The following is a 25611-nucleotide window of genomic DNA, read 5'->3' as shown; positions in this document are numbered from 1 at the left end:
GGTCGGGATGTGGACCTATCTTTTGAGGGGGCCACCATTCAACCTACTACAGAGAACAACAAACTGTAGCACATCAAGCACCCACCTGGTGCAGGAGACGCAGTGACACTGTAAGGGCGCCACTGCATCAAGCCAGCCAAAACGGGTGGGTGGGTTTTAAAAAAAGAAAAAGCGGGCTTCCCTGGTGGTGCAGTGGTTGAGAGTCTGCCTGCCAATGCAGGGGACATGGGTTCGAGCCCTGGTCTGGGAAGATCCCACATGCCGCGGAGCAGCTAGCCCCGTAAGCCACAATTACTGAGCCTGCGCGTCTGGAGCCTATGCTCCGCAACAAGAGAGGCCACGATAATGAGAGGCCCGCGCACCGCGATGAGGAGTGGCCCCCACTTGCCGCAACTAGAGAAAGCCCTCGCACGGAAATGAAGACCCAACACAGCCATAAAATAAATAAATAAAATTAAAAAAAAAAAAAAAAGAAAAAGCAAGACCAAACTTACTTCTCTTCGGAAATCAGCAACATCTGCTTTAATTTCACACCCTAAGTCAACAATAGGCAATGTTACTTTGTTCTTCAAAATAGAATCCTACTAAACCTACAAGCCTTGGTTTCCTTGTCCGCAAAATGGAAAAAATAACAGCATCTACCCCATAGTGGGGATTATGGGAGTGAATGCACAACCTTGCATAGAGGAGAGCCTGTACTTCATAAATTACTTTTATTATGATCATCATCACTATCGTTATTCTTGTACTTTTTTTTTTTTTGCGGTACGCGGGCCTCTCACTGTGTGGCCTCTCCTGTTGTGGAGCACAGGCTCCGGACGCACAGGCTCAGTGGCCATGGCTCACGGGCCCAGCCGCTCCGCGGCCTGTGGGATCTTCCCGGACCGGGGCACGAACCTGTGTCCCCTGCCTCGGCAGGCGGACTCTCGACCACTGCGCCACCAGGGAAGCCCCTATTCTTGTTCTTGAGGACCCTATGTCTCTTCAACTCTCCTTTGGCTGTCATCTCCCCTCTACTGACACCTCTGCGTGCGCCCCTGCTAACGCAGCAGGACAGGGGGCAACCTGATTTCTCGTTTGTTTCTTTGCAACAGGCTAATTACAAAGCCCCTCCAGGATATAAACCTAAAACACTATAGACATTGCAAGCCTAGAAAAATATATTGTTTGCCATTAGACCTTAAAATATATGACAGGTCAGGTGAAGTGAGCATATGCTTTATTTAAAAGTATTTCTGTTTATTTCTACTCCATCTTGTTTCAGAAGGGACTCAGATACATTCAAATACATACACTGTTACACTTAAAATAAGTGAAAAAATAGGTAAATGAGGGGAAAAGAACAAAAAGAGATAAGGTTTGAGAGATATCTGAAAAAATAAAATGAAGCAAGGAGTAATATCAGTAAAAAAAAAAATTATGCTGCAATATTTTGTACACTTGTTAGGAGCGGCCACAATCTGGCTCTAAGCTCTGGAGCACGTGATACAAAGGTAAAGGCTGACCTGCTAAATTATTCATCGTGTCCTTAAGATTAAAAACGCAGGGGGGAGGCAGAAGAGGAAAAAGACATTTGCTCAGAAGAACTGCAATATTCCTGGTAGTGGGAGAGCAATCTCTGTCTTGGGCCATCTTAAAGAAAGCACGATGTATTCGTTGCTTTTCTAGATTATAACTAAATGTTTTCAGATGATCTTTATTTTTTTTTGTGGTACGCGGGCCTTTCACTGTTGTGGCCTCTCCCGTTGCGGAGCACAGGCTCCGGACGTGCAGGCTCAGCGGCCATGGCTCACGGGCCCAGCCGTTCCGCGGCATGTGGGATCTTCCCGGACCGGGCCACGAACCCGTGTCCCCTGCATCGGCAGGCAGACTCTCAACCACTGCCCCACCAGGGAAGCCCGGTGGTCTTTATTTTTACATCCAATGTCTTCCTGATCCCCCCATGAGAGGTAGGAGCAACTAAACTGAGAGTTTTCAGGTTGATAAAAGGAAGGAAGTATTTATGTATAGATAGGGGGTGTAAATGATGGAATACTGCTTTTTTAGGACAGGTAGGCACACAAACAGGATTTCATGATAAAAATAAAACCATTTTTTAAAGACAAAAACAAAAGTTTTCTTTACATAAAGAATACTGAAAAGAAAATCAATATGCTCCATTCCCAACAGAAAGCCCTACAGTTGCCATGTCCTCTAATCCTTGAAAACCAGAAGGAAGAAAGGAATCTAGAGAAGGAAAAGGGTAAGAATTACTGAACAGAAATACAGCAAGAAGCTTCCCATCAACAGTCATCCACGAGACCAGAGCCCTACCTCGGGGTCGAGGCTACAGTCTGAGAGGATGATAAGTCTCCCTTGTATGATAATTTCATACTTTCACGATCCTTTTCGCTTGGTTGTTTTTTGTAAATAATAAGCATACTATTTTGAACACGAAGAACAGTTTCACTTGCGGTGATCCTCGGGCACCGGCTTAGTAAGGGTCTCTCTCACACAGATACACACACCCATGCGCATACAAGCAGACGCGCACACACGCACTTACCTTGTTAAGCCACTTTAGCCCTGGTATCGTGTTTGAGTTGATCTGTTCTTCCAGCCATGGGCGCATGCGCATCCTCTCCACCGGCATGGTGCCCTCCTGCAGAAGAGAAGCAACACCATCAGGCATTTCTGCTACCCAGTGTCATGTCTGCACCGTGAAGTCTGACACCCCTGCCTGACCCTCTTCTATTTTCCTCTTCCTCAAAACCGCACAGCTTATGTGTACATGGGGTCTGGGGGGCTCTGAGAGCTTATCAGGGGCTTTGCCCTAGAGCCCCCTGCCCCTGCTTGAGCGCGCTGCTCATTCCCCAGGGGCCGTCTCGGTGGGGCGGTGGTGCAGGCCACCCCTGCTCTCAGCTGAGAGGGTCCCTTGACGCAGAAACTCAGCCAGTCACAGGGCCCGGACACCTAACGCTAGGCTGTGTTTACGGCAGGTACCTTCAGTGTATCGGGTGCTCAGGGGACCAGGGTCTGACAGATACCTTTGGGTATTATCCTTCCAAGAGCCAAGGGTGGACAGAGTAACCGAGTCATTCCTTGAGATGGTATCTGGGTTACAGACACACGTCAAAGCCCCGGCACGGGCACTTCCAAGCGCTTACGGAATCAATTCACGCGGCTCCAAGGCCTTTCACCCACTGGCCACCCCTCCTGATGTGGTCTGTCTCCCTGCAGAGCGCACCAGCCTCTAGCTCTGGCTTCAGCATCGCTCTGGCGTGAAAGCATCTCTTCTCTGGAGTGTTCCCTCAGGGGTCTTTCCTCACTGCCGTCCGCCTCCTCTGACCTGGGGTCACCTGTCCTCCACCAGCCCATACAGCACCTCTCTCCCCTCCTTGCAGACGCATTTCTAGACAGTCTTTCCCTTGTCCACCTAAGTACACCCAGAGCGGGATCACTGACACAGCGCCGTCTATCACTCGTCTTCAGCCTGTTCACACGGAAGTTTAAATTCGATGCAGGATTCAAAAGCAGAGACAATGGCGACCAGGCATCCATTCCATAGGACTTCGTGCACCGTGGGACACGGTCCTCTTTTCAACTCTTGGCTGCCTCATCTTTCCTTTATTCGTTTTCTCCTCCAAAAACGAGCTCTGAATATTCTATTCAGATGACTTCAGGCTGAGACGGTCACAGTCTCAGTAACCTCCTCGTCCAGCTCACAAAGGCCTTCCCGTCTCACACCACAGGGCAAGCGCCGCTAGCCGCCCCCTGGGGCCCCGCCCTCTGCCTGCAGAGCCTCATTCCATTCCAGAACTAAACTCCAGCCCCTGCCTTTCCCTCGGCCCTCTGCCGCACTTCCGACCTACTCGCCGTCTCAGACGCCGCCTGCCGCGGCCTTGCCAACCCCCAGCCGTCCTCCAAGACGCAGCCTCCGCCCTCCTCCACCACGAGGCCTCCCCGGACGCTCCAGCGGAAGGCATCCGGCCTCCTCCATGCTCCACGATACTCAGGGATCCTGTACTGCTCATTTGAAAATCAAACATTGCTTCAGGGCAGCTATCAATGTTGTCTTTCCTCTTATCTAACGTGTGTGTGTGTGTGTGTTTTACGCGGGCCTCTCACTGTTGTGGCCTCTCCCGTTGCGGAGCACAGGCTCCGGACGCGCAGGCTCAGCGGCCATGGCTCACGGGCCCAGCCGCTCCGCGGCATGTGGGATCCTCCCGGACCGGGGCACGAACCCGTGTCCCCTGCATCGGCAGGCGGACTCTCAACCACTGCGCCACCAGGGAAGCCCTCTAACTCTTATCTTAAATGTAAACTTCTCAGCGGTGCTCAGCCTCTCTTCCTAACCAAAGTGTAAGTTCGCTGGGAGTAGGAACTCTACCTCTTGTAGGTCTTTGGCTAATCCTACAAAGCCTAAATGCGGCTGTCCCCCGCCCCCGGAGAAGTGCAATACAAGGACCAGGCCAGTTCTGAAGATCAGCCAAGGTGCAGTCACCATTACAGGCCGGCCCCGTCCACTCATCTGGTGGCTTCAGGAGTGACAGGAACTGCAGGGACAGTCCAAAAGGACATGGAACGGCCACAGGGAGCCCCCAACACAGCTGCTCTGAGTGGGTCTCAGCTTCTTCCACTCACTCACTCTTTCACCCACCCACTCAAAGATCATATATCAAGAGTGATGTTCCAGGAATAGGAAGAAAGAAGACAGTCCCTGCCATCCAGGGACTCCCAGTCTAGCGGGAGACAGGGGAGAAGATAATTCCCACAGCCCACGGAGCATCCCGTGTCCAGGATGGTAAGAGGAGTTATGGAGAGTTCTGGGAGCGTCAGGAAAAGCCGTCCACGTTAGATGCACTGGGTGAGTGAGCACTGCAAGGGCTCTCTCTGCCCAGGCCACCCGGTCAGATCCTCCTTCTTGAGAAGATCTTAAGACCCAGAAAGGGCGCAGCTAAGTCAGGGCAGTAGGAAGAGTAGCTACATAGCGACACGCGCTTCCGAGGGGACAAGATGACAAGCAGGACTGCTGTGGCTCAGGACCCTGCGGCCCTGCCTAAGCTCGGCAACACGGAAACATGGCCCTGCTTCCAATTCGTCATTATAATAACATATTGCTCCCCTATTTTTTTTCACAGACAACCCATTTGGAAAAAACAGTCACCTGAAATAGTTCAAAAAGCTTTCCGTCTTTACAACTAAAGCCTATGTGGGGAGATACAGTCAATTTTCATTATGCAAGGATTCCATCTTTGCAAACGTACTTACTCACTAAATATATTTATAACACCCAAATCAATCCTCAGGGTGTTTTCCTGGCCCCTCACAGACATGCACAGAGAGGTGAAAAACTTGAGTCATTCAATGCACACGCTCCCAGCTAAGGTCAAACAGGTGACATTCTGCCTTCTTATTTCAGCTCTCACACTATAAATATGCATCCTTTTCACAGTCTATCTAGTGCAACATTTTTCACATTTTCCTGCTGTTTGTTGGTGATTTTGCCGTTTAAAATGGCCCAGAGAGTGGTCCGTCTGAAATGCGATCTAGCATTCCAAGCTGTGATGTGCCTTATGGAGAAAATATGTCTGTAAGATAAACTTCCTTCAGCCATGAGTCACAGTTTGTTGGCTTTGAGTTCAACGTTACTGAATCTACAATACGTATTAAATATGGAGCCTTTAAACAGAGACACACATAAAACAAGATTATGTATCAATGGGTTGATGAAAATGTTGTGACCAAAGGCTCACAGGAGCCTAACGTCTTTAGAAGAAGAGGGAAATGTGGATACAGACACACACAGAGAGAACATCATGTGCAGACAAAGACACAGGGCAGATGGGCCATGTGAAGACAGAAGCAGAGACCAGAGTGATGCAGCCACAAGCCAAGGACTGCCTGAAACCACCAGAAGCTGGAACAGGCAAGGAACGATCCTCCCCTAGAGATCTGAGAGGGAGAACAGCCCTACACTTCAATTTGGTGCTTCCAGCTTCCAGAACTGTTAGAAAATACATTTCTGTTGTTTGAAGTCACACAGTTTTCAGTACTTTGCTATGACCACCCTAGGAAACCAGTATAGAAGGTAAGATATTGAGTCAGAAAACAGGGCTCCTACCCCATCTACAGGTAAAGGAAGGTGAGGAGGGTAGGCAGTGCAAAGGTCCTGGGGCAGGAGGACCAGCTGCAGAAGGCAACCAGCAATAGGGATGATGCCAGAGACAGGCTGACCCTGCAGGCCTGGGAAATCATGTCTAGGATTTTGGTCATCAACCCAAGACTAAAGAGAACACTGGAGATTTACACCAATGAACAGTGTTGTATGATCAGTGTTGTTGACAGCAAAGATAAGAGCTGATTACAAAACCGAGACCAGTGCTTCACCAACATTAACGCACATACAAATCTCGATTCAGCAGGTTTTGGTGAGCCCTGAGATTCTCTATTTCTAACAAGCTCCTAGGTCCTTGGGCCACACTCTGCGGAACAAGGCTCCGGACTCACCTGGCTCCTCTGCGACTCGCTACAAAGTCTGGTCATCCTGGCAGACAGGCCTCCTCTACTAGTCTCAGTGTGGCAGGTGCTGCTGCATCGTCTACCCGTTGGCCCAGCCCCTATTTCTATCCTGTGTGTTTCTAACAAGGATGCAGCTCAGCCAAACCTCAACATTTATCGCTCACCTAGCCAAAACACTGGAAATCACACGTGTAAAAACTGTTCTAAGTCAGTCATCAGGGCTGTCATTAATTACAAGCAGATTTTTAGGAAAAGCAAATATACCAAATATCTAATCCGAGTAGGGAAAACTCTATTATCAAGGGCTTCACTTATTTCAGGCTCTATGGTGTTGCTGTTTTTAACAGCTAGGACATCCCCGATGATACACAATTGAAAGGTAACCTTTTACCTGGAGGCACTTCCTCTGTCTTACTTGATTTTATAGCCTGCTCCCCCGTCCCCTGCCACAAACACACTGAACAGGTGATGAATTACCAGTGGTCTTGCTACACAACCCAGAATGAAAAGGTTGCCATTTGACATAGATTTCTCATGACTTTCAGAGGTCAAGTATGCATCCTCTGGTGAAAGAAAGGAAGGGTAGAATTCTACATGCAGCTAGCACCAGAAACTCATGCCTACGTGGCATGTGTTTTCTAGCTTCTATCAGTGAAATTCAAGATGATAGATTGGTCTTCCTTCTTTAAGGCAAGTTTCCCATGGGCAGCAACACCCAGGCCAGTGTTGCTTGAACAGAGCGGAAGAGGGCATGGAACTCGGCAGAGAAGAAAAAGAGGTGCTATTTTTGCCAAGAGGACCAAAATACATCAGAAATTGGGACGCTCGTGTTCCAGTCCTGGCTTTGTCATTACCGCTGTGTGTCCTTGGGCCAGTCACTCAATCTCTCTGGTGGATACTTTGATCATCTAAAAAAAGGAGAGGTTTCACAGAGATAATTTCTGAGGTTATCTGTGATTCTAGGAATCCGTTTGTAACATGAAGGCTCATGATCTGATTTATCTTTTTTGTAAGCTTCGTTTCTTGTACACTGTGCTCTTTTTAAAAGTGAAATGCTTAAATTTATGGTTCTATAAGCCTAAAATATGAAGCTTCTACCCTCAAGCCTGACTTTGGAAAATCAGCTATCCTTACATCTTTGAGATTTCGGGTTGGGATCATCTTCAAAACCATGGCATTGGCTACAAATCAATTCAGTACATGGCAAGTATTTCGAATATTACTGGCACCAGGGCTGCTGCATAAAGGCACATGAGCTGTTCACTGTGATACACAGGACATAAATCGCATCCCCCATGAAGCTGACAATGCTGACTATGGTCCTGATTAGTGTCATTAACAGTGATCTTGAATTCTAACTTAAATAATTGAGGTTTGGGTCTTGGAATAGTAACAGCAATGGCTACTACTTACTGAGCACTTCCTATATGCCAGGCATGAAAACCAGGGTTTTCTGTGAGTTTCTCACTTCTCTTTTAACTCTAGGAGGTAGGGACTTTATTAATCCATATTTCAGATGAGGGGATAGGTTGGGGAACTGCCCAAAGGCAACCTGCTGGTCAGTAGGGGAGCCCAGACTCTCATTCAGGTCTGTCTGCAATCCCCAGACTCAGAAACCATAATGCCTGCCTTCCTCTCACTTCAGAAAGTATTCAGTTATGATGGTCTTTTAACTGTTCTACTTATGGAGATATTCCCAACCCCTCTCTGCTTTGCATACCACTGACATATCAATCATCCTAAAATACCACTTAAGTCATGTTAGTGTTCTGTATTACAGACTTCTAAACATCTCTGCTAGATTTTAGATAATAAAATCCTTGGCTGACAGGGTGCTGCTTCTGGTAATGGCATGGTAGGTAATTCAGACCTAACTCTCCTGGTGAATAACTAAGAAACCTAAACAAAGTGTGTGTTTTTTGTTTTGTTTTGTTTTGTTTAGCTGCATTGGGTCTTTGTTGCTGTGCATGGGCTTTGTCTAGTTGAGGCGAGCGGGGGCTACTCTTCACTGTGGTGTGCGGGCTTCTCATCGCAGTGGCTTCTCTTGTTGCGGAGCACGGGCTCTAGGCATGCGGGCCACAGTAGTTGTGGCACATGGGCTCAGTAATTGCGGCTCGTGGACTCTAGAGCGCAGGCTCAATAGTTGTGGCACATGGGCTTAGCTGCTCCGCGGCATGTGGGATCTTCCCAGACCAGAGATCAAACCCGTGTCCCCTGCATTGGCAGGCAGATTCTTAACCACTGCGCCACCAGGGAAGTCCCACAAAGTGTGTTTTTTTTGTTTTGATTTGTTTTGTTTTTTTTAAGTTTATTTATTTATTTTTTTAATTAGTTTCTGCTTTATAACAAAGTGAATCAGTCATACATATACATCTGTTCCCACATCCCTTCCCTCATGCATCTCCCTCCCTCCCACCCTCCCCAACAAAGTGTGTTTTTAAAAATATGTTTAGAAACATCAGAGAACTAAGATGGTAGTAAAGAATTAGAAGGGCAAGATCTGGGAGAAGAAAGAAACCCAGGATGGTAAGCCTGATGTTTGGGGCAGCTCTTCTTCTAGCCTAGGGGCATCTGCTGAATCCAGGAGAGGAGGCTTTAGGGCATCAAAGCTGAGCAGAGCTGTTGACACATTCAGTGACTAGGGGGATAAGAACTGAAGCTAAAGAAAAGGGAGTCCTGGAAACCTCCCCCTTTCCAAACATGCAAGCTTTGTAAGGGATAAAACAAAATGGAAATAGACTAACCTCAAAGACTAAAGCCCAGCTTTGATTAATCTCAATCCTTGACCAAGTTAAAATGATCTGGAACTACCAGAAGTTAATTTAAATCATATCTTGAGGAAAGATAACATTATCCTAAGATTCATATTCTCTCTGCTGTTTTTCAGATACAATGGCCAGCATTCAATCAATACAGCTAGGAATACAAGGCTAAAAGACAACAAAATAGAAAACCAAGGGAAGTAATGAACAATAGAAATGGACCAATAGGGATGCATACACAGATTTTATACAGATATCATGAATATACACTTACCAAATGTTTCCAGATGTAATCTTTAAAACAGCTATGCCTAATACATTCAAGGAAATAAAGTCAAGATGGAAAATTTTTTCAGAGAACTGGAAACTATAAAACAATAGAAATTCTACAACTAAAGTATAAATAATTAAAATTAAGAACTCAATGGATGGGTTTACCAATAGATTAGACATCACTAGGGGAAAAAGTAGTGAACCAGAAGAGAGGTCAGAATGAAACAGACAGAATGAAGCACTGAGACAAAGAAGTGGAATGTGTAAAAACAGACCTAAAATCCATAAAATCCATAGACTGTATTTTAGACCTAAAAAGGTCTAAATATGGGTAGTTGGAAGTTCCACAAAGATAAGAGAAAGAATGAGGCAGGAGCAAAATTTGAAGAGACAGTGATCAATGACCATCTAACCACAGGTTTAATACTCACTACAGACCCCAAACTGGCAACTATAAATAAAACCACACCTAGGCATACTGTAGTACACTTGATGAAAACCAAAAATATAGAGAAAAATCTTAAAAACAGCCAGAGGAAAAACAGGCTCATGACCTTCAAAAACCAAAAAACACAAAACCCAGAAGGCTTACAGTGACTACTCAACAGAAACAATGGAAAACAGAAGACAATGGAAAGATGCCTTTAAAGCACCCAAAGAAAATAATTGCTATTTTAAAATGTTATATACAGTGAAAATTTCCTTCAGGAACGAAGAGGAAATAAAGGCATCTTCACTCAGAGGAAAACGTAGAGAATTTCTACCAGAAGCCCCACAGCACATCAGTTCCCAGTTACAGCATCACAGGAGATAAGCCACAACTGGGCAAGAGGGAAAGCAAAGGGATGAGAGCTAAGTTGCTAAGCACAGGGCCTAACTTTGAGGCTGTGTCACAGAAGCCAATCACAGCAGTGCTCAGTGCCATCTCTTCTGCAGCTGCATCATTTGTTTTAAACATGCCTGTGCAGGCTCCTGTCACCTAATAGTTCTCCCCACACAGCCATGCGCCACCCCTCGTATCAACCTACATAAATGTTACCCTCCCAACAAAAGCCAGCTCAAGTCTATTTTCATCCCTTAAACCTTCTCTCACAACTCTAAGCACTGGACCCTATCCTCCTGCGGATGTGCTGTCTGCAGTATCCAGTCATCCGGTGTACCAACAAATATTTATTAAATATATGTTATTACAAGGAACTGTGCTAAGTGCTGTAGAGGATTCAAAGACGTGTAAGACAGGATTCCTACCCTCAAGGAATTAATAAATATCTGGGGGCATGAGACATAAATCATATAAAGCTAACTAATATGCTATAATTATAATAATAAAAGACTGCAATAGAGATCCAAAGGCAGTATACGATTAATTGCCAACTAGGTTAACTCGTTCATAAATCATTATTAGATGGGTTCGTAAGCGAAAGCTTTATGGTAAAGGAAGAGCTTATAAGGTAGGGAGGAATCACGTAGGCAGAGAAAAGGCTGCAAGTCAAGTCAGGCAAGGTAAAGGCTGGTATTTATGGCCAAAGCAGAACTGAGGAAGATGTCTTTGCTGATGTGGGCAGAGCAACTGATGCATGTACCAACATGGGGGAAGCTTCATAAGAGCCAGCCAGCATGTGAGAAGCACAGACTGGATAGTTCACAAATATCATCACTAAGCCTCACAACAGCCCTACTCAGTTAAATATTATCATCCTCATTCTAGAGATGAGGAAAAGTATAGCTTGAAAAGGTAACTTTAAAAAAAGAAAAAAGTGTCCAAGTCACACAAGCCCCCAGATGGGGAACCAAGATTGGAGCCCAGGTCTTTCTGGAGGGTCTCCAATGCCCAGCTAGATACTCAACTTGTTTACAGGGGCTACTAAAAAGTTCCGAATGGCCTCGTTTCATCATGAACCAAGCAGCACTCCATGCAGGAACGCATGGAGGCAAGGAAACCAGTAGCCGGAGCTACAGCTCTGTCCAGGATGGTGGCTATGGGAACACACAGGAAAAGAAAAACACTCGCACAAGTGGCAATACATCTGTAGGAATATAATAGCAATTTTTAGTGGTGATTTGTCCTGAATATGCAGTAATCCTTCCCAAAATATAAGTTCCTCTTACATAACATCCTACACTCCCCACACTGACTTTTGTGTACCTTTTTGAAAAAATAAGAATTTCAGTTCAAAATTATGTGAATTGAGAGGAAGCTGTAGTTGAAGACTGAATATCACCACCACCACCATTATCATCATCATGATTCTCTTTATCCCTGTCACATTGGCTCAGAACCTTACTAAGAATGTGATACCAATGCTTTTCATGCATTATTTCATTCCATCTTCAAACAATCTATACGAGGTATAGTATCTTATCTCCATCTCTACAGATGAGGAAATGAAGCTACTTCCCAAGATGCAGAGCTGTCAAGTGGTAAAGCTAAGATTCAAATCCAGATCTTCCTGACTGGAAGAATATGCCAGAAACCTCTGAAACAGTTTTTTTTTCCAAACATCCAGTAGCAACCCATTAGAGGGTCAGGAAATCAATTTATTGGATTAAGATCTGAATTACAGGATGAAGAGCAGCACTTTAGTTCTAATGTATGAGACTACAGAATAGAAACTATGAGAGTTCCCCAAATAAGAGTAAGCATTGTTTCATTAAACTTTTGTTTCAATTTTATATTATTATATTGGTACTGTGGCCAAAAAAGTATAAAAAGCATCGTACTGTGCTAGACTGGTTCCCAGCTGTGTGTACAGATGTGTGTGAGCATGTGGATGGTGGGGGAGGCAGAGGTCATGGTGGAAAGTAGAAAACGGAAGAGAAGGATATAGAAGAGAAGAAGCGGCAAACCCTTACAGCGCTAACTGACTCCCAGGAGACAGAAGTGAAATGTACAAGAGAAGTTCAACAGCATGTGCTTGGCATGAAAATACCATGTTCAGAGCTAAGATGAAAGGACTCTGTGCATTATGGAGGGGGTTTGAGACTTACCCATTTGGCTATACTTAATACTTCTCTGCCTACAATATTCAAATCACTCCACATACTCTGGTGGGACCGTAGGGCCAAGTCAACAATTAGCAGTCAGGAAATCAGAAAGACATTCTACATTTGGATGGAGCGCTTGACACAGAAAAAAGCTTGCCTCTCAGCATAATATTATCCACACCAATGCAAAACCAATTTCAAAGTTTTGTTAAACTTCAGGAGAGTTAGTAAGTAATGGAAATCAATTGTATGCTATACATTGTATCATGGATATAATTTCAAGCATTTACTGTTTTACTTTATTGAACGTTAAAAAGACACATGTCATAGATTCATTTAAGTATTTTAGTCTCTAGCCCAGTGTTTCTCAGGTTTTAAGCAATTCAACCATGAATTCCCTTATTATATGGATTTTTCAGGAACCCAACCTTGAATGATGTGGCAGGATTGCTATAAATAGCTCAATATATCATAACCCAGCATGGCTCAGTATATCATAAGCATACTTTGCTATACTTTCTTTTCACCTATACCAGCATCCCAAAACTGCCTGTGCAGCGTTATTACCTGGGGAATAAAAAAAAAAAAAAAAAAAAAAAAAGTTCCCGGGCCCCATCCTAGAACTACTGAATAAGAATCTCCAGAGTTTAAAAATCAGTTATTTTTCTATTATCCTAGGATAACTGTTATGCAGCTAAGTGTAGGTATCACTTCCATTTAGTACCATTAGCCAGTGGCCTTCCAGTTCTTGTATGTTTCATGAATATCTCCAGTTGAGTCATGGGAAAACAGGAAGGCCAATGGGGAATAGATTTCATCATGAATGGCACATAAATGCATATGAAATTAAAAGTCTAAATACTTCTAAATACCACAGAAACAGTTTCCCATACTGAGAATCATCCAAACTATAGTTTTTGCATATTTGCCATTCTACCCACAATTTTCTTATTAGGCATGTTTTCTATACCCTTTTAGAAGACATTACCATAGCTCCTTTACAAAAATTTCCCTGTCTCTGACCACAAAATCTACCCTGGTACCTGAAACAGTATGATTTAGCCTCCGAATCACAACCATAAGCTGACAGAGAAATTGACTTATGGCCTCCACACGTGTGCTCGAAAGACACCAAAATATCTCTGGCTTTCAGTACTGCAGGTGAGCCAACGGTCATTCTAGAAAACAGTTCTCAACACAGCCTAAAGAGAACAGAAGTTCTCCACCCAGGGAGTAAGCCTTAGAAATATATGGCACACGGTGCATCTGTGTACTTTTCCCAGAGAAGATCCAACCCTGCCCTTCAGGCTCCACTTCCCCGCTTCCTCTTCCTAGTATGTCCACTCTCTGGTCCCACTCTTCCCAAACACAGGTGCCCAACCACTTTACTACATACGGGTCTCTCCCTCTTGTTTGCTCCGGTGGCAAAAATTCAGGACTGGGCTGAATAGTACCCAGTCAAAATAATAATAATATCATCATAGATTTATGGTTTATCACCTCTCCGGAGCTTTCTGCAGGTCTTTTTTTTCCTTTTTTTTTTGCTTCTCCCTCATCAGTGCTTCCTGTTCCCCACGGGAGCACTTTCAGATTTTTCCAACCTCACTTCCACACTCATTAATCACAGCAAACGATCTTGTCTCCAGCTCCAGAGAAAAAAACAGAGGCCACCACTCTTCTTTCTGAATGTCTGACTCCCTTCCTTCTTCACACTTATCGGTGACCTCCTTTTGTCCTTCTTCAGACCACTGTGCAACAGGGAATGTGGAAGGCTGAGGAGGAGAAATACTTTGTATGATCATCTTTGGGTCCATGCATGTTGCTGCAAGTGGCCTAGAGATGCTCATACTGAGAGAATTAAGTCAGACAGAGAAGGACAAATATCATATGATATCACTTATATGGGATCTAAAAAAATGATACAAGTGAACTTATTTACAAATCAGAAATAGACTCACAGACACAGAAAAGAAACTTATGGTTACCAAAGGGATAGTGGGGTGAGGGGAGATAAATTGGGAGCTTGGGATAAACATATACACACCACTGTATATAAAACAGATAAACAACAAGGATTTCCTGTATAGCACAAGGAACTATATTCAATATCTTATAATAACCTACAATGGAAAAGAATTTTTTTAAAGTATATATATGTAAGCTGAATCAGTTTGCTGTACACCTGAAACTAACATGATATTGTAAACCAACTATACTTCAATTTTCAAAAAAAAGAGAGGAGAAATACTGAGATTGGTTTCAGGTCTTCTGAATTTGAGATATCTTTGGGATAGCCCAAGAGATGTTGGATGAGCAATTAGGTATCTGAGGCCCGAGCTCAGGAGAAAGGTCTTGCCTGGCAATAGTCAGGCACCCCTTTACTGACTGGTCAAATGCCATCTCTTCCACAAAGCCCACCCTGGCCAATTCACAACTGCCCTTGAATCCATGAAACACACTGCCTCTAACATGCATCTTATGCTGCCTTACATTCTTTGCTGCAATGTTATGTGCCCTTCTCCACTGAAACAAACCTCTGTTAACACTGCTACATATGTTAACATGTAGAACTAGCTAGCCTTGCACTCTGCACCCAGCAGGTAGCCAATAAATGCAGACCAGCCCCATCCAGCAATACTGCACATATTCTATACGCACACAGCTCAGCAAGGTAGCCACTGGCCACACACTGCTACCGAACACCCGAGATGTGGCTGGTGTGAATGGGGAACCATTTGTTCCCAAAGATAGACACACAGTTTCAAGGCCGGTTCTAGTCTTTCCAAATCACAGTGAGTTGTCCAGTGTCAGGTAAAAACAAAGTATCTTCAGAAGACACCCCTGTGGGGTTCCTGAAAAGGCAAGTTACCCACCTGACACTGCGCTATTCTGAGTTTTTAGTCAGGCCAGTTTGAAAAGGCCTGACTCACCCTCGGCAAGCTGAATTAACTTTGGGAAGCCAGCGTGATGTTAAGTTGGGGAGCTTCTGTGTGAGCCATCCTTATCCCCGCCTAGACCTGCGAGCCCTGGAAAACAGGGATTGCCCAGAGTATCCCATGCCACACCACCGTGACACTAACACTAGATAACAAGGCTGAAGTGTTAGGCAAGTTCTAAGCTGGCCAGGGGTATTACTTCACTTGATTCACAGCAACCTTGTAAGGTAGGTACTACTAAAATCCCCATTTGATAGATGAAGAAACTGAGGCACATACGGTAAAGTAACTTGTCCAAGCTCACAGAAGGTGGTAGAGCTCATATTTAAACAGGAGTCTTAGGCCCTTACTTAGCCTGTGGACTATGAGGCCAAAATGGGGACCACATAAACAGACATTGAAAGCCCTCCCAGTCTCTCCCGGCACCCGCCCCAGGAGCCCTGCCGGCAGGAGCACTGCTCAGGCTGCACTCGCCGGGCCTAATGAATAGAAAGCAGCGTCCCAACCCAGTTACCCAGTCCACCCCCTTCAATGCACACTTCCTGCCCCTTTTAGTACCTTCCTGGCTGGTGGAAATCAGCAAGACGCACTGCATATCCTGTCCAGCTGGAGCTTTATTTTTGTAATTGGTACTAGGAAAACAGTATTTCTCTATTCCCATACTCCAAAATAAAAATATTTTCCCACTCTCTACCCCTTTACCTCCATCCCCTCTTTAGCAAGCAACAGGAAAGAATTAGAGTTGTTGTTTTTTTAATGTGAGTCACTGGGTGTATTCTCCAGTTGTTTCATTTTAGTCTCTGCCTCTGCCATAAAACAAGGTCACCTGGCCCCAACACTGGCCACCTAGGTCCTAGAGGGGTCTTAGGAAACCAGGCAAGGAGGAAAGTGCACCCTGCCCGGCTCTGCCTATTACTGATTCACCTGGAGAACTATTTCAGGAACACAAATAAACCCCATGGAAGCCATGGTCCACCATCTCAGAGTTAATTTCACAGGAACTCTTTTGTAAGGTACTGAAAACCAATAAAGTGCTAGGCATTATGGGTATTTGTCAATTTCCACACCCTTCCGTGTGTATGAAGAGCAATCGCTTGCCTATGAGGCCTTTGTTCTTCTCCCTCATTTTTAGTTGCAGGACCTCTGAAAAGTGCCAAACCCCCAGTCCACAAATTCCACTCCAACCAGCTTAAATCTCTCAGCGCCATCATGTCCTACACGCTCTACACCAGCTCACTTCTCTCTTGGAATTCAGGGGCCAGTTTTAAATCTACTCTTCCAAAAAAGCTTTCCCTGACCAATGCAGATTCAACTATTACCACAAGGATCATCTTGTTCACACTATGACAGCCCCAAGAAATATCTAGATATTAATGATAATCGATCTTGTCTGACTCAGCTAATTAATTGGACCTGGAACTTCTGAATAAGTGATTAGATCTCCACAGGGCCTAGCACTGTCCTTATTTAACTTGGTGGCCAAGATGCAGGACATCATTGGAGGTCTGACTGCTACTGTGACTCTGGGACAGCACGGCCATCCACAGGTAGGTGGAGACTAGGGATGGCCTCGGCAGCTCCTGTGTCCACCACAGCTGGGCAAGGAGTGAGCCTGTGGCTACAGCCACTTCTTTATCACCATACCTTACGTGAGACAAGGACTGGGTAGTTGTGCCCTTAAATGAGAAATCGATGCGCTATTCCCCTAAAACTTCAGAAATTCCTTAGTCTCTGCCACTATCTCCACTCCTGTAGGAGCCGTCCAGGTCTGGGAGTATCTCCTACCTAAGGCCACTCCCCAGGGCAATGCTTCAGGAACCAAATGCAGAGGGTAGCAGAACCCAAGGTCCTTATGCCTTGGTTTTCTCATCTGTAAAATGGGGATCATTTCCTTAGGGTTTGTGGCAATGCTTAAATAAGACATGCGAAGTGCCCAGTCTACTATCTCGCCCTCAGAATGGGAGAAAATATTTGCAAATGAAGCAACTGACAAAGGACTAATCTCCAAAATTTACAAGCAGCTCATGCAGCTCAATATCAAAAAAAACAAACAACCCATTCCAAAAATGGGCAGAAGACCTAAACAGACATTTCTCCAAAGAAGATATACAGATTGCCAACAAACACATGAAAGGATGCTCAACATCACTAATCATTAGAGAAATGAAAATCAAAACTACAATGAGGTATCACCTCACACCAGTTAGAATGGGTATCATCAGAAAATCTACAAACAACAAATGCTGGAGAGGGTGTGGAGAAAAGGGAACCCTCTTGCACTGTTGGTGGGAATGTAAATTGATACACCCACTATGGAGAACAGTATGGAGGTTCCTTTAAAAACTAAAAATAGAACTACCATATGATCCAGCGATTCCACTACTGGGCATATACCCTGAGGAAACCATAATTCAAAAAGAGTCATGTACCACAATGTTCATTGCAGCTCTATTTACAATAGCCAGGACATGGAAGCAACCTAAGTGTCCACTGACAGATGAATGGATAAAAAGATGTGGCACATATATACAATGGAATATTACTCAGCCATAAAAGGAAACGAAATTGAGTTATTTGTAGTGAGGTGGATGGACCTAGAGTCCGTCATCCAGAGTGAAGTAAGTCAGAAAGAGAAAAACAAATACTGTATGCTAACACATATATATGGAATCTAAAAAAAAAGGTTATGAAGAACCTAGGGGCAGGACAGGAATAAGGACACAGACCTACTAGAGAATGGACTTGAGGACACTGGGAGGGGGAAGGGTAAGCTGGGACGAAGAGAGAGAGTGGCATGGACATATATACACTACCAAATGTAAAACAGGTAGCTAGTGGGAAGCAGCCGCATAGCAGGGAGATCAGCTCGGTGCTTTGTGACCACCTAGAGGGGTGGGATAGGGAGGGTGGGAGGGAGACTCAAGAGGGAGGAGATATGGGGATGTATGTATATGTATAGCTGATTCACTTTATTATAAAGCAGAAATGAACACACCATTGTAAAGCAATTATACTCCAATAAAGATGTTTAAAAAAATAGTGGATATTTAATAATAGTTTCTGCAGACACATATTTAAGGTCAAGGATGTTTGATGGGGCATTATTTACAGTAGCAAAAATTTTAAGGTGACCCAAATATCAGACAGTAGGAAGATGGTTAAATAAAATGTGGTAGACTCAAATAATGGAATATTGTAACTATGGAAGACTATTTATTTCATTGGCATGGGAAAATGCTCAGAATATATATGTTGATATAGTTAATAAACATAATTATATATTCTATGTATGTATTTATATATATATTTATATAAGTAATATATAAGTTAATATAGCTCAGAATATAATACAAGGTAATAAGTGAAAAGAAGCAGGGAGTGGGGTCGGTTTTCAAGCATCAGGGCAGTAAACTTCTAGGGCAAGCTGGGCGGTGGTGGCTTCCCCAGGCTGCTGGGTCCCAGCACTGACAGTGCTCCCTTCTCGGACAGTGCTGGAGACAGTCAGGGTTCACCCTTCCCAAGTGCTCCAGCGATTCTTCAGAGACAGCCGGCAGCACCGCCTAGTACGGGACTGACAAGGGACCCCAAGACACTGTTGCTTGGAACTGGGCAGCTAGGGGACGGGGGGGTCAGGGAGGGGGCACCCCAACCCCAGGCAGCACCATATCAAGCTTCCTGAACAGTTAGAGTAACGGGCTGCAATGTTTTCCAGCAAAGGTATCTTGAGGGGTGCAGTCCCCGTGGGGACTTGTAAAGTCCCACGACATGACAGGGAGTGCCATCCTGTGCTCTCTCCAAGTCCTGCGTTTTCCAAGAGTCCTGATGTCAGCAGAGTGCCCTAATTTTAGCTCAGAAAATAAGAATATGGCAACAGAGAACATTCTTCGCAAAACTACTGAGAGTTCCTTCTACCCTTCTTTCCTCCCTCCCTCCCTTTATGAACGACTTAGTCCAAAAGCACATCAGGTGGAACTAAGCAAAGCAGAGGCAATGCATGGAACGGTGTTCCCCCCAATTTATGTCCACCTGGAAACTGTGAATGTGACCTCATGTGGAAATAGGGTCTCTGTAGATGTACTCAAGCTACAATGAAGTCATTCTGCCTTAGGACAGGCCCTAAATCCAACACGACCGATGTCCTTACGAGAAGAGGGCATCTGGACAAAGGTCCACAGACAGAGGAGAAGGGATATGAAGACAGAGACAGAGATTGGACTGATTGAAGATTGGAGTGATGCGTCGACAAGTCAAGGATTGCCAGCAACCATCAGAGTCGAGGAGAAACGTCTCCCCATGGAGCAGATTTGTGCTTAGAGCCCCAGAAAGAACCAATCCTGCTGACACCTTGACTTAGGACTTGTGGCCTACAGAACTGTGAGACAATAAACTCCTGTTGTTGAAGCCACCCAGTTTGTTGGTACTTAGGGCGGCCTTAACAGACTCAATATGGCAGACATTAGGGAAGCAGGGCAGAAGCAGCCCCGCGTGGAGTATTGACATAACGCGGTGGGTGGGAGGAGGCCTGGAGTGCTGAAGCCCACGTGTGGCAGTGGGGATGCATGCAGGAGGGAGGCGCAGCCCAGAGCGGGGTTCAGGGCCCAAGCAGAAGGAAGGGGCTCCTGTACAGGAGGGCAGCAGTCTAGTCCAAAGTACAGGAACCCACAGAGGGAAGTGAGGTGGGGCAGCCGTGGGAACATGAGATCAGAAACATTCAGGCAGTTGAGTAGATTAACTAATACATAAAGGATAATGGGACCCAGGTTTCGCACTATGGGAGAAGGAAGTTCAAATACAGAAAGAAAACGAGACTAACCCCGGGTGTTGCATTGGAATAGGACTGAATTCACGGTTTTTCATATACCTCCATAAATACAGAAATAAACATAGATGTAAATAGTGAGTGTATGTGTAAGTATACATCTAAACAGTACAAATATTCCCTAACGCTGTCCACGAAGAGGGTCTGGGGACAGCAATACACCAATGGTGATGGGCACGTGTAATGTCCAAGTCTTAGTTTCTAAATACCAGTCTCCACTAAAAGGAATCAGGGCTTCTTGGGAAAATGGTTGACTCCAGGGCTAGAGCAGGGAAAGCAAAAGATGAGCCTGAACCACCTTGGGGGCCAGAAAGTAAGGAACTGATCAAAGAATGCTGGGAACACATCAAAAGAACATAGCAGTCAACCTGAAGGGGCTCCCACTGGCCAAATCTGAGACAATCTGAGCATCGAAATAATGAAACAATTGTGTTATAGCCCACTGAATGAAATAGGGATCTACGGAAAAACTAAATAGGGAAAAGAGGAAGCTTTTCCACAAGGTGCGGTGCCTGCCACGGAAAGACGCTGGAACTAGAAGATCGCCTCTGGCAGCGATCCAAGTAGTAATTACTCGGTTAAGAAACATCACGGATGTTAAAACCAGTGGGTGAAAGGTTGATGAGAAGAGGACACCTATGGAGACTCAAAGCACCTCCCACAAAATGTTTTTTATTACAAAGGGGAAAAGAGTAACTTTACAATGGAGAAGCCTGACAGATACCTTTGTACTCAAACAATCAAATGAACATCACCAATAAAGGAACAAGTCAATGACATACACCACCTGAGAGGAGGCAATGAAAAGAACAGAGCATCGCGTCTGAAATATCCTTGCAGAAAATGCATCATCTGAATCTAACCATGAGGAAACCACCAACAAACTCAAACTGAAAGACATTCTATGAGATAACTGGCTTATAATCATCAAAAATGTCAAATTCTGGACGTTAAGGAAAGGTGACAACGGCATGACACCTCAGCCTGGATGGGATTTTTTTTGCTACGAGGGACCTTATCGAGACAACTGGCAAACCTGAATGGGGTCTGTGGGTTAGATGGTCCTCATGTCAATTGCCTGATTCTGACGGTCACGTGGAGTGTGCCCTTGTCTGCAGGACAGACACGCTCAAGGATTCAGGAGTGATGGGACTTCAGGTTGGCAAGTTACTCTCCAGAGGTCCAGAAAAAAAAAGTCTTTAGAAATATTTTTGCAACTTTCGTAGAAGTCTTAAAACTAGTTGCAAAGAAAAAGACTTGGCACCAAAGCCAATAGTGAAGCATGCAAGTGATTTACCGTCCGGGGGAGAAACAACAGCATTTCTGCAAATACGACAAACTCTAGCAAATTCCCCCTGTGGTGCTTAAATTAAACTGATGATAGTTTTTTCTTAATCCAGGCACGGCGACTGTATTAAGTACACGCATCAATCACTTTATCCGTCCATCCATAAGGGGCCGCACAATCAAGTGACAATGATCTGAACAAGGAACCTCGAAGCTTCATTTCCTGGGGAAGATGGTCCACAAGTCATTTAAAGTGTCGGGTGTGTAGAAAACAAAAAGTGAGATGACCCAAAAGCCCACCTGCATATCTTATTTTACTTTTTAAAATAAATTTGTTTATTTTTGGCTGCATTGGGTCTTTGTTGCTGGGCGTGGGCTTTCTCTAGTTGCGGCGAGTGGGGGCTACTCTTCATTGCAGTGCGTGCGGTGGCTTCTGTTGTTGCGGAGCACGGGCTCTAGGCGCGCGGGCTTCAGTAGTTGTGGCTCGCGGGCTTAGTTGCTCCGCGGCATGTGGGATCTTCCCGGACCAGGGCTCGAACCCGTGTGCCCCTGCACTGGCAGGCGGATTCTTAACCACCGCGCCACCAGGGAAGTCCCCCGCCTGCATGTTTTAGAGAAGGCTCTCAGATTTCAGCATCAAAGATTTACCTCCAGTTAAACTTCTGAACTAATATTTACATGAAGTTATTTAGATTCTAAAACATGAGGTTGGCTTCCAAGTGACACTGCTTCACCTCGTAGGTTAAGTTAGCAGTGGAAGAAAGAAGTCATAAGCACCGGTCCCTGGGCTGCCAGTGACGCAGGGTTTAGATATTCAGTCTTCAGAGGCCCCACGCCACTGGATTCTCTGTAGGGCATTTCAGGCCAGTCTGAGATGTCACCAGAGCCCCCAAAGCTGGCATTCCTGGCATAGTTTCATTTTCTTTCGTGACAATAGTTCCGGATCCCACAGCTTTTCCAACACTTGGCTCAAGAAAAGCCCACCATGAGTAAGGGTTCTGCTTTTTGTTTCTTTTTTCTTTCTTTCTTTCTTTTTTTAACAGATCTTTATTGGAGTATAATTGCTTCACAATACTGTGTTAATTTCTGTTGTACAACAAAGTGAATCATCCATATGCATACATATGTCCCCATATCCCCTCCCTCCCACCCTCCCTATCCCACCCCTCTAGGTCATTGCAAAGCACCGAGCTCATCTCCCTGTGCTACGCTGCTGCTTCCCACCAGCTATTTTACATTCAATAGTGTATATATGTCCATGCCACCTACTCTCACTTCGCCCCAGCTTCCCCCTCCCACCCCATGTCCTCAAGTCCACTCTCAATGTCTACATCTTTATTCCTGCCCTGCAACTAGGTTCATCAGTACCATTTTAATTTTTTTTTTAGATTCCATATATATACACGTTAGCATACAGTATTGGTTCTTCTCTTTCTGACTTACTTCACTCTGTAGGACAGACTCTAGGTCCATCCACCTCACTACAAATAACTCAATTTCGTTTTTATGGCTGAGTAATACTCCATTGTATATATGCACCACATCTTTATCCAATCATCTGTCGATGGACATTTAGGTTGCTTCCATGTCCTGGCTATTGTAAATAGTGCTGCAGTGAGCATTGTGGTACATTCCTCTTTTTTTTTTAATTTTTGAATTTTATTTTATTGCTTTTTGTTTCTTATTTACAACTCTTCCTCAACTTGGGGAAAACGGAAGCCTGAATAACCTGCAGTTCTTCTTGCTCTCACTTGGCTGATCATTTCAGTAACCACTTTGGCCTCCAAGTAACAAGCAGAGCACATATTTACTGTTTCCCAAGAGAGTAACTATAACACTGTAAGAATAGAGAGTGAAACCAGCGGGTCCAGAACAATTCCTTCCTTCAGCAAAGCCGGCACCAAGCAGCCATTCTGACGGCTCCCCACCACCTCCCAACCACGGTCTGCTATCTGCCAGGCAGCCAGAACGCTCTCGTAAAAGCATAAACATGATCTGCTTAAAGCCCACTGTTGTCACCCACACTGGCTCCAGCTTCCCCTCCCTCTGCTGGCCTTACTCCCTGACCCTCCGGCCAGCAGGGCAGCCCAAGGCCTCTGTACCTGCCGTCCTCAAGGGCATCGCCTTTCACTGGCTGACTCACACTGTTCAAGTCTTAGCTTCAAAAGCACGTCATTGGCAGGCGAGGCCAGGCCTCAAATCTGTCTGCCTTCCTAGACAAGAATCTCCATAAGGCCCAAGACCAATTCTGTCTGCTCACCACTCTGTTCCCAGGGCCTAAGAGTACGGCAAAGACTGATGCTAAGTTAATAAACTATGACCTGACTGTGGATGCCAGGCATCAAAAACAATGTGAAAGGGCCTCCCTGGTGGCGCAGTGGTTGAGAGTCCGCCTGCCGATGCAGGGGATACGGGTTCGTGCCCCGGTCTGGGAGGATCCCATATGCCGCGGAGCGGCTGGGCCCGTGAGCCATGGCCGCTGGGCCTGCGCATCCGGAGCCTGTGCTCCGCAACGGGAGAGGCCACAACAGTGAGAGGCCCGCATACCGCAAAAAGGAAAAAAAAAAAAAAAAAAAAAACAATGTGAAGGGCAACAGAGAGGGGGCTTGCAGCCTAGTAAAAGAAGGCTGGTGGGGCTTCCCTGGTGGCGCAGTGGTTGAGAATCCGCCTGCCGACGCAGGGGACATGGGTTCGTGCCCCAGTCTGGGAAGATCCCACATGCCGCGGAGTGGCTGGGCCCGTGAGCCATGGCCGCTGAGCCTGCGCATCCGGAGCCTGTGCTCCGCAACGGGAGAGACCACAACAGTGAGAGGCCCGCGTACCGCAAAAAAAAAAAAAAAAAAAAAAAAAAAAAAAAAAAGGCTGGTACACAAGCAATCACGATAAGGAAAATGATGATTTGCCCTTAAAAAAAAAAAAGTGTATATTTAAATACTATGGAGAATTCGTCTAAGAAAGCAGTGGATGTGTATTTTTACATTTTAAAAATTATTTCTTACAAACACTGCTTTACATTATTTTAGGCTTTCAAGATATAATCTGGAAGCTTACTTATTTCAAAGTTGTACATATGGAATTTCACAAGAAACTTACTGATGCCCATTAGCATTCCATTACCCAGAATGCATAGATGGTCAGTATGGTGACCAATCATTTATTGTCCAAAATGGAACACTTTTGAGCGTGAATGGGGCCTTATTAATAATTATACCTTTCCTCTAAACAGATGTAAAGAGAAACTGTCCCTGGAAAAACCAGGATGAGGGCATGTTCAAGTCCTGGGACATAACTGCTCTTTTATTCAAAACCCTTGGACCAGATATGTTTCAGAATCCAGCAGCCTGGGGATTTTAGAGAGATAATATGGTGCCTATACCATATAGAACATAACACCCCCCGCAATCTCCAGAGCAGAACCCCTTAATCTAATACAGTAATATTTCTGCAGTAAAACGTGAGCATTCACACAGATTGGGATTAGTAAAAGCTATAAATAGCTTCATGCCAATTCGAGGCAGACTCTACTGACAAGTGAGTCATGATAAAAACTTTCAGTTTTCAGAGCTTTTTGGATCGCAAAGAAGGGATTTGGGATCTGTAATTAATTTCAAGTTATTTCTATCCTTGGAATATATTATTGTTCCCATGTTATACAAGAAAATCAGCATCTTCTTCCTTAAGTTGTACTTACATTATAAATTAATCTGGCCTGCACTGTGCTTGAGTTAGTGAATAATGGCACATTTTTAGTCCTGAAATGGAAAACTTTGATGCAAACTGCTTTTGCATATTAAAAAGTGAGGAAGTACTTCTGCTGAATATTTTTTTGATTTGACATCTGAGGTAGCCATTTAAAAATTATGACTGCCTTTACAGTAGTTCTACCTAGCAATATATATACATTTTTCTTTACCAATCTAATACAAAAAGACTTATTTGTGATATAAGAAAAGCTTTAAATAAGATTCAAGTTTTCTTTAAAATATCCTCCCTAGGGTTTCCTTACAATAACATTGGTAATGACATCATTCCTCTTCCTACATTTTAA

At 44.8% G+C, this 25611-nt stretch overlaps 1 protein-coding gene across 4 annotated transcripts in view; it reads right to left on the bottom strand.

The window, feature by feature from the left end:
• The window catches only part of IRF2 (interferon regulatory factor 2), an 88354-nt gene that overhangs the window by 38787 nt on the left and 23956 nt on the right, over nt 1–25611 (bottom strand). For all 4 annotated transcript variants that reach the window (XM_081221177.1, XM_081221179.1, XM_081221176.1 and 1 more), the window contains exon 2: nt 2546–2641. In XM_081221177.1, coding sequence (XP_081077303.1) covers nt 2546–2632 — 87 coding nt within the window. In that variant the 5' untranslated portion in view covers nt 2633–2641. The remainder of the gene's footprint in view (nt 1–2545; nt 2642–25611) is intronic.

Source organism: Mesoplodon bidens (genome assembly GCF_964165515.1).
Source record: "Mesoplodon bidens genome assembly, chromosome: 20".
NCBI lineage: Eukaryota > Metazoa > Chordata > Mammalia > Artiodactyla > Ziphiidae > Mesoplodon > Mesoplodon bidens.
This window is presented reverse-complemented; position numbering and strand designations above follow the sequence as displayed.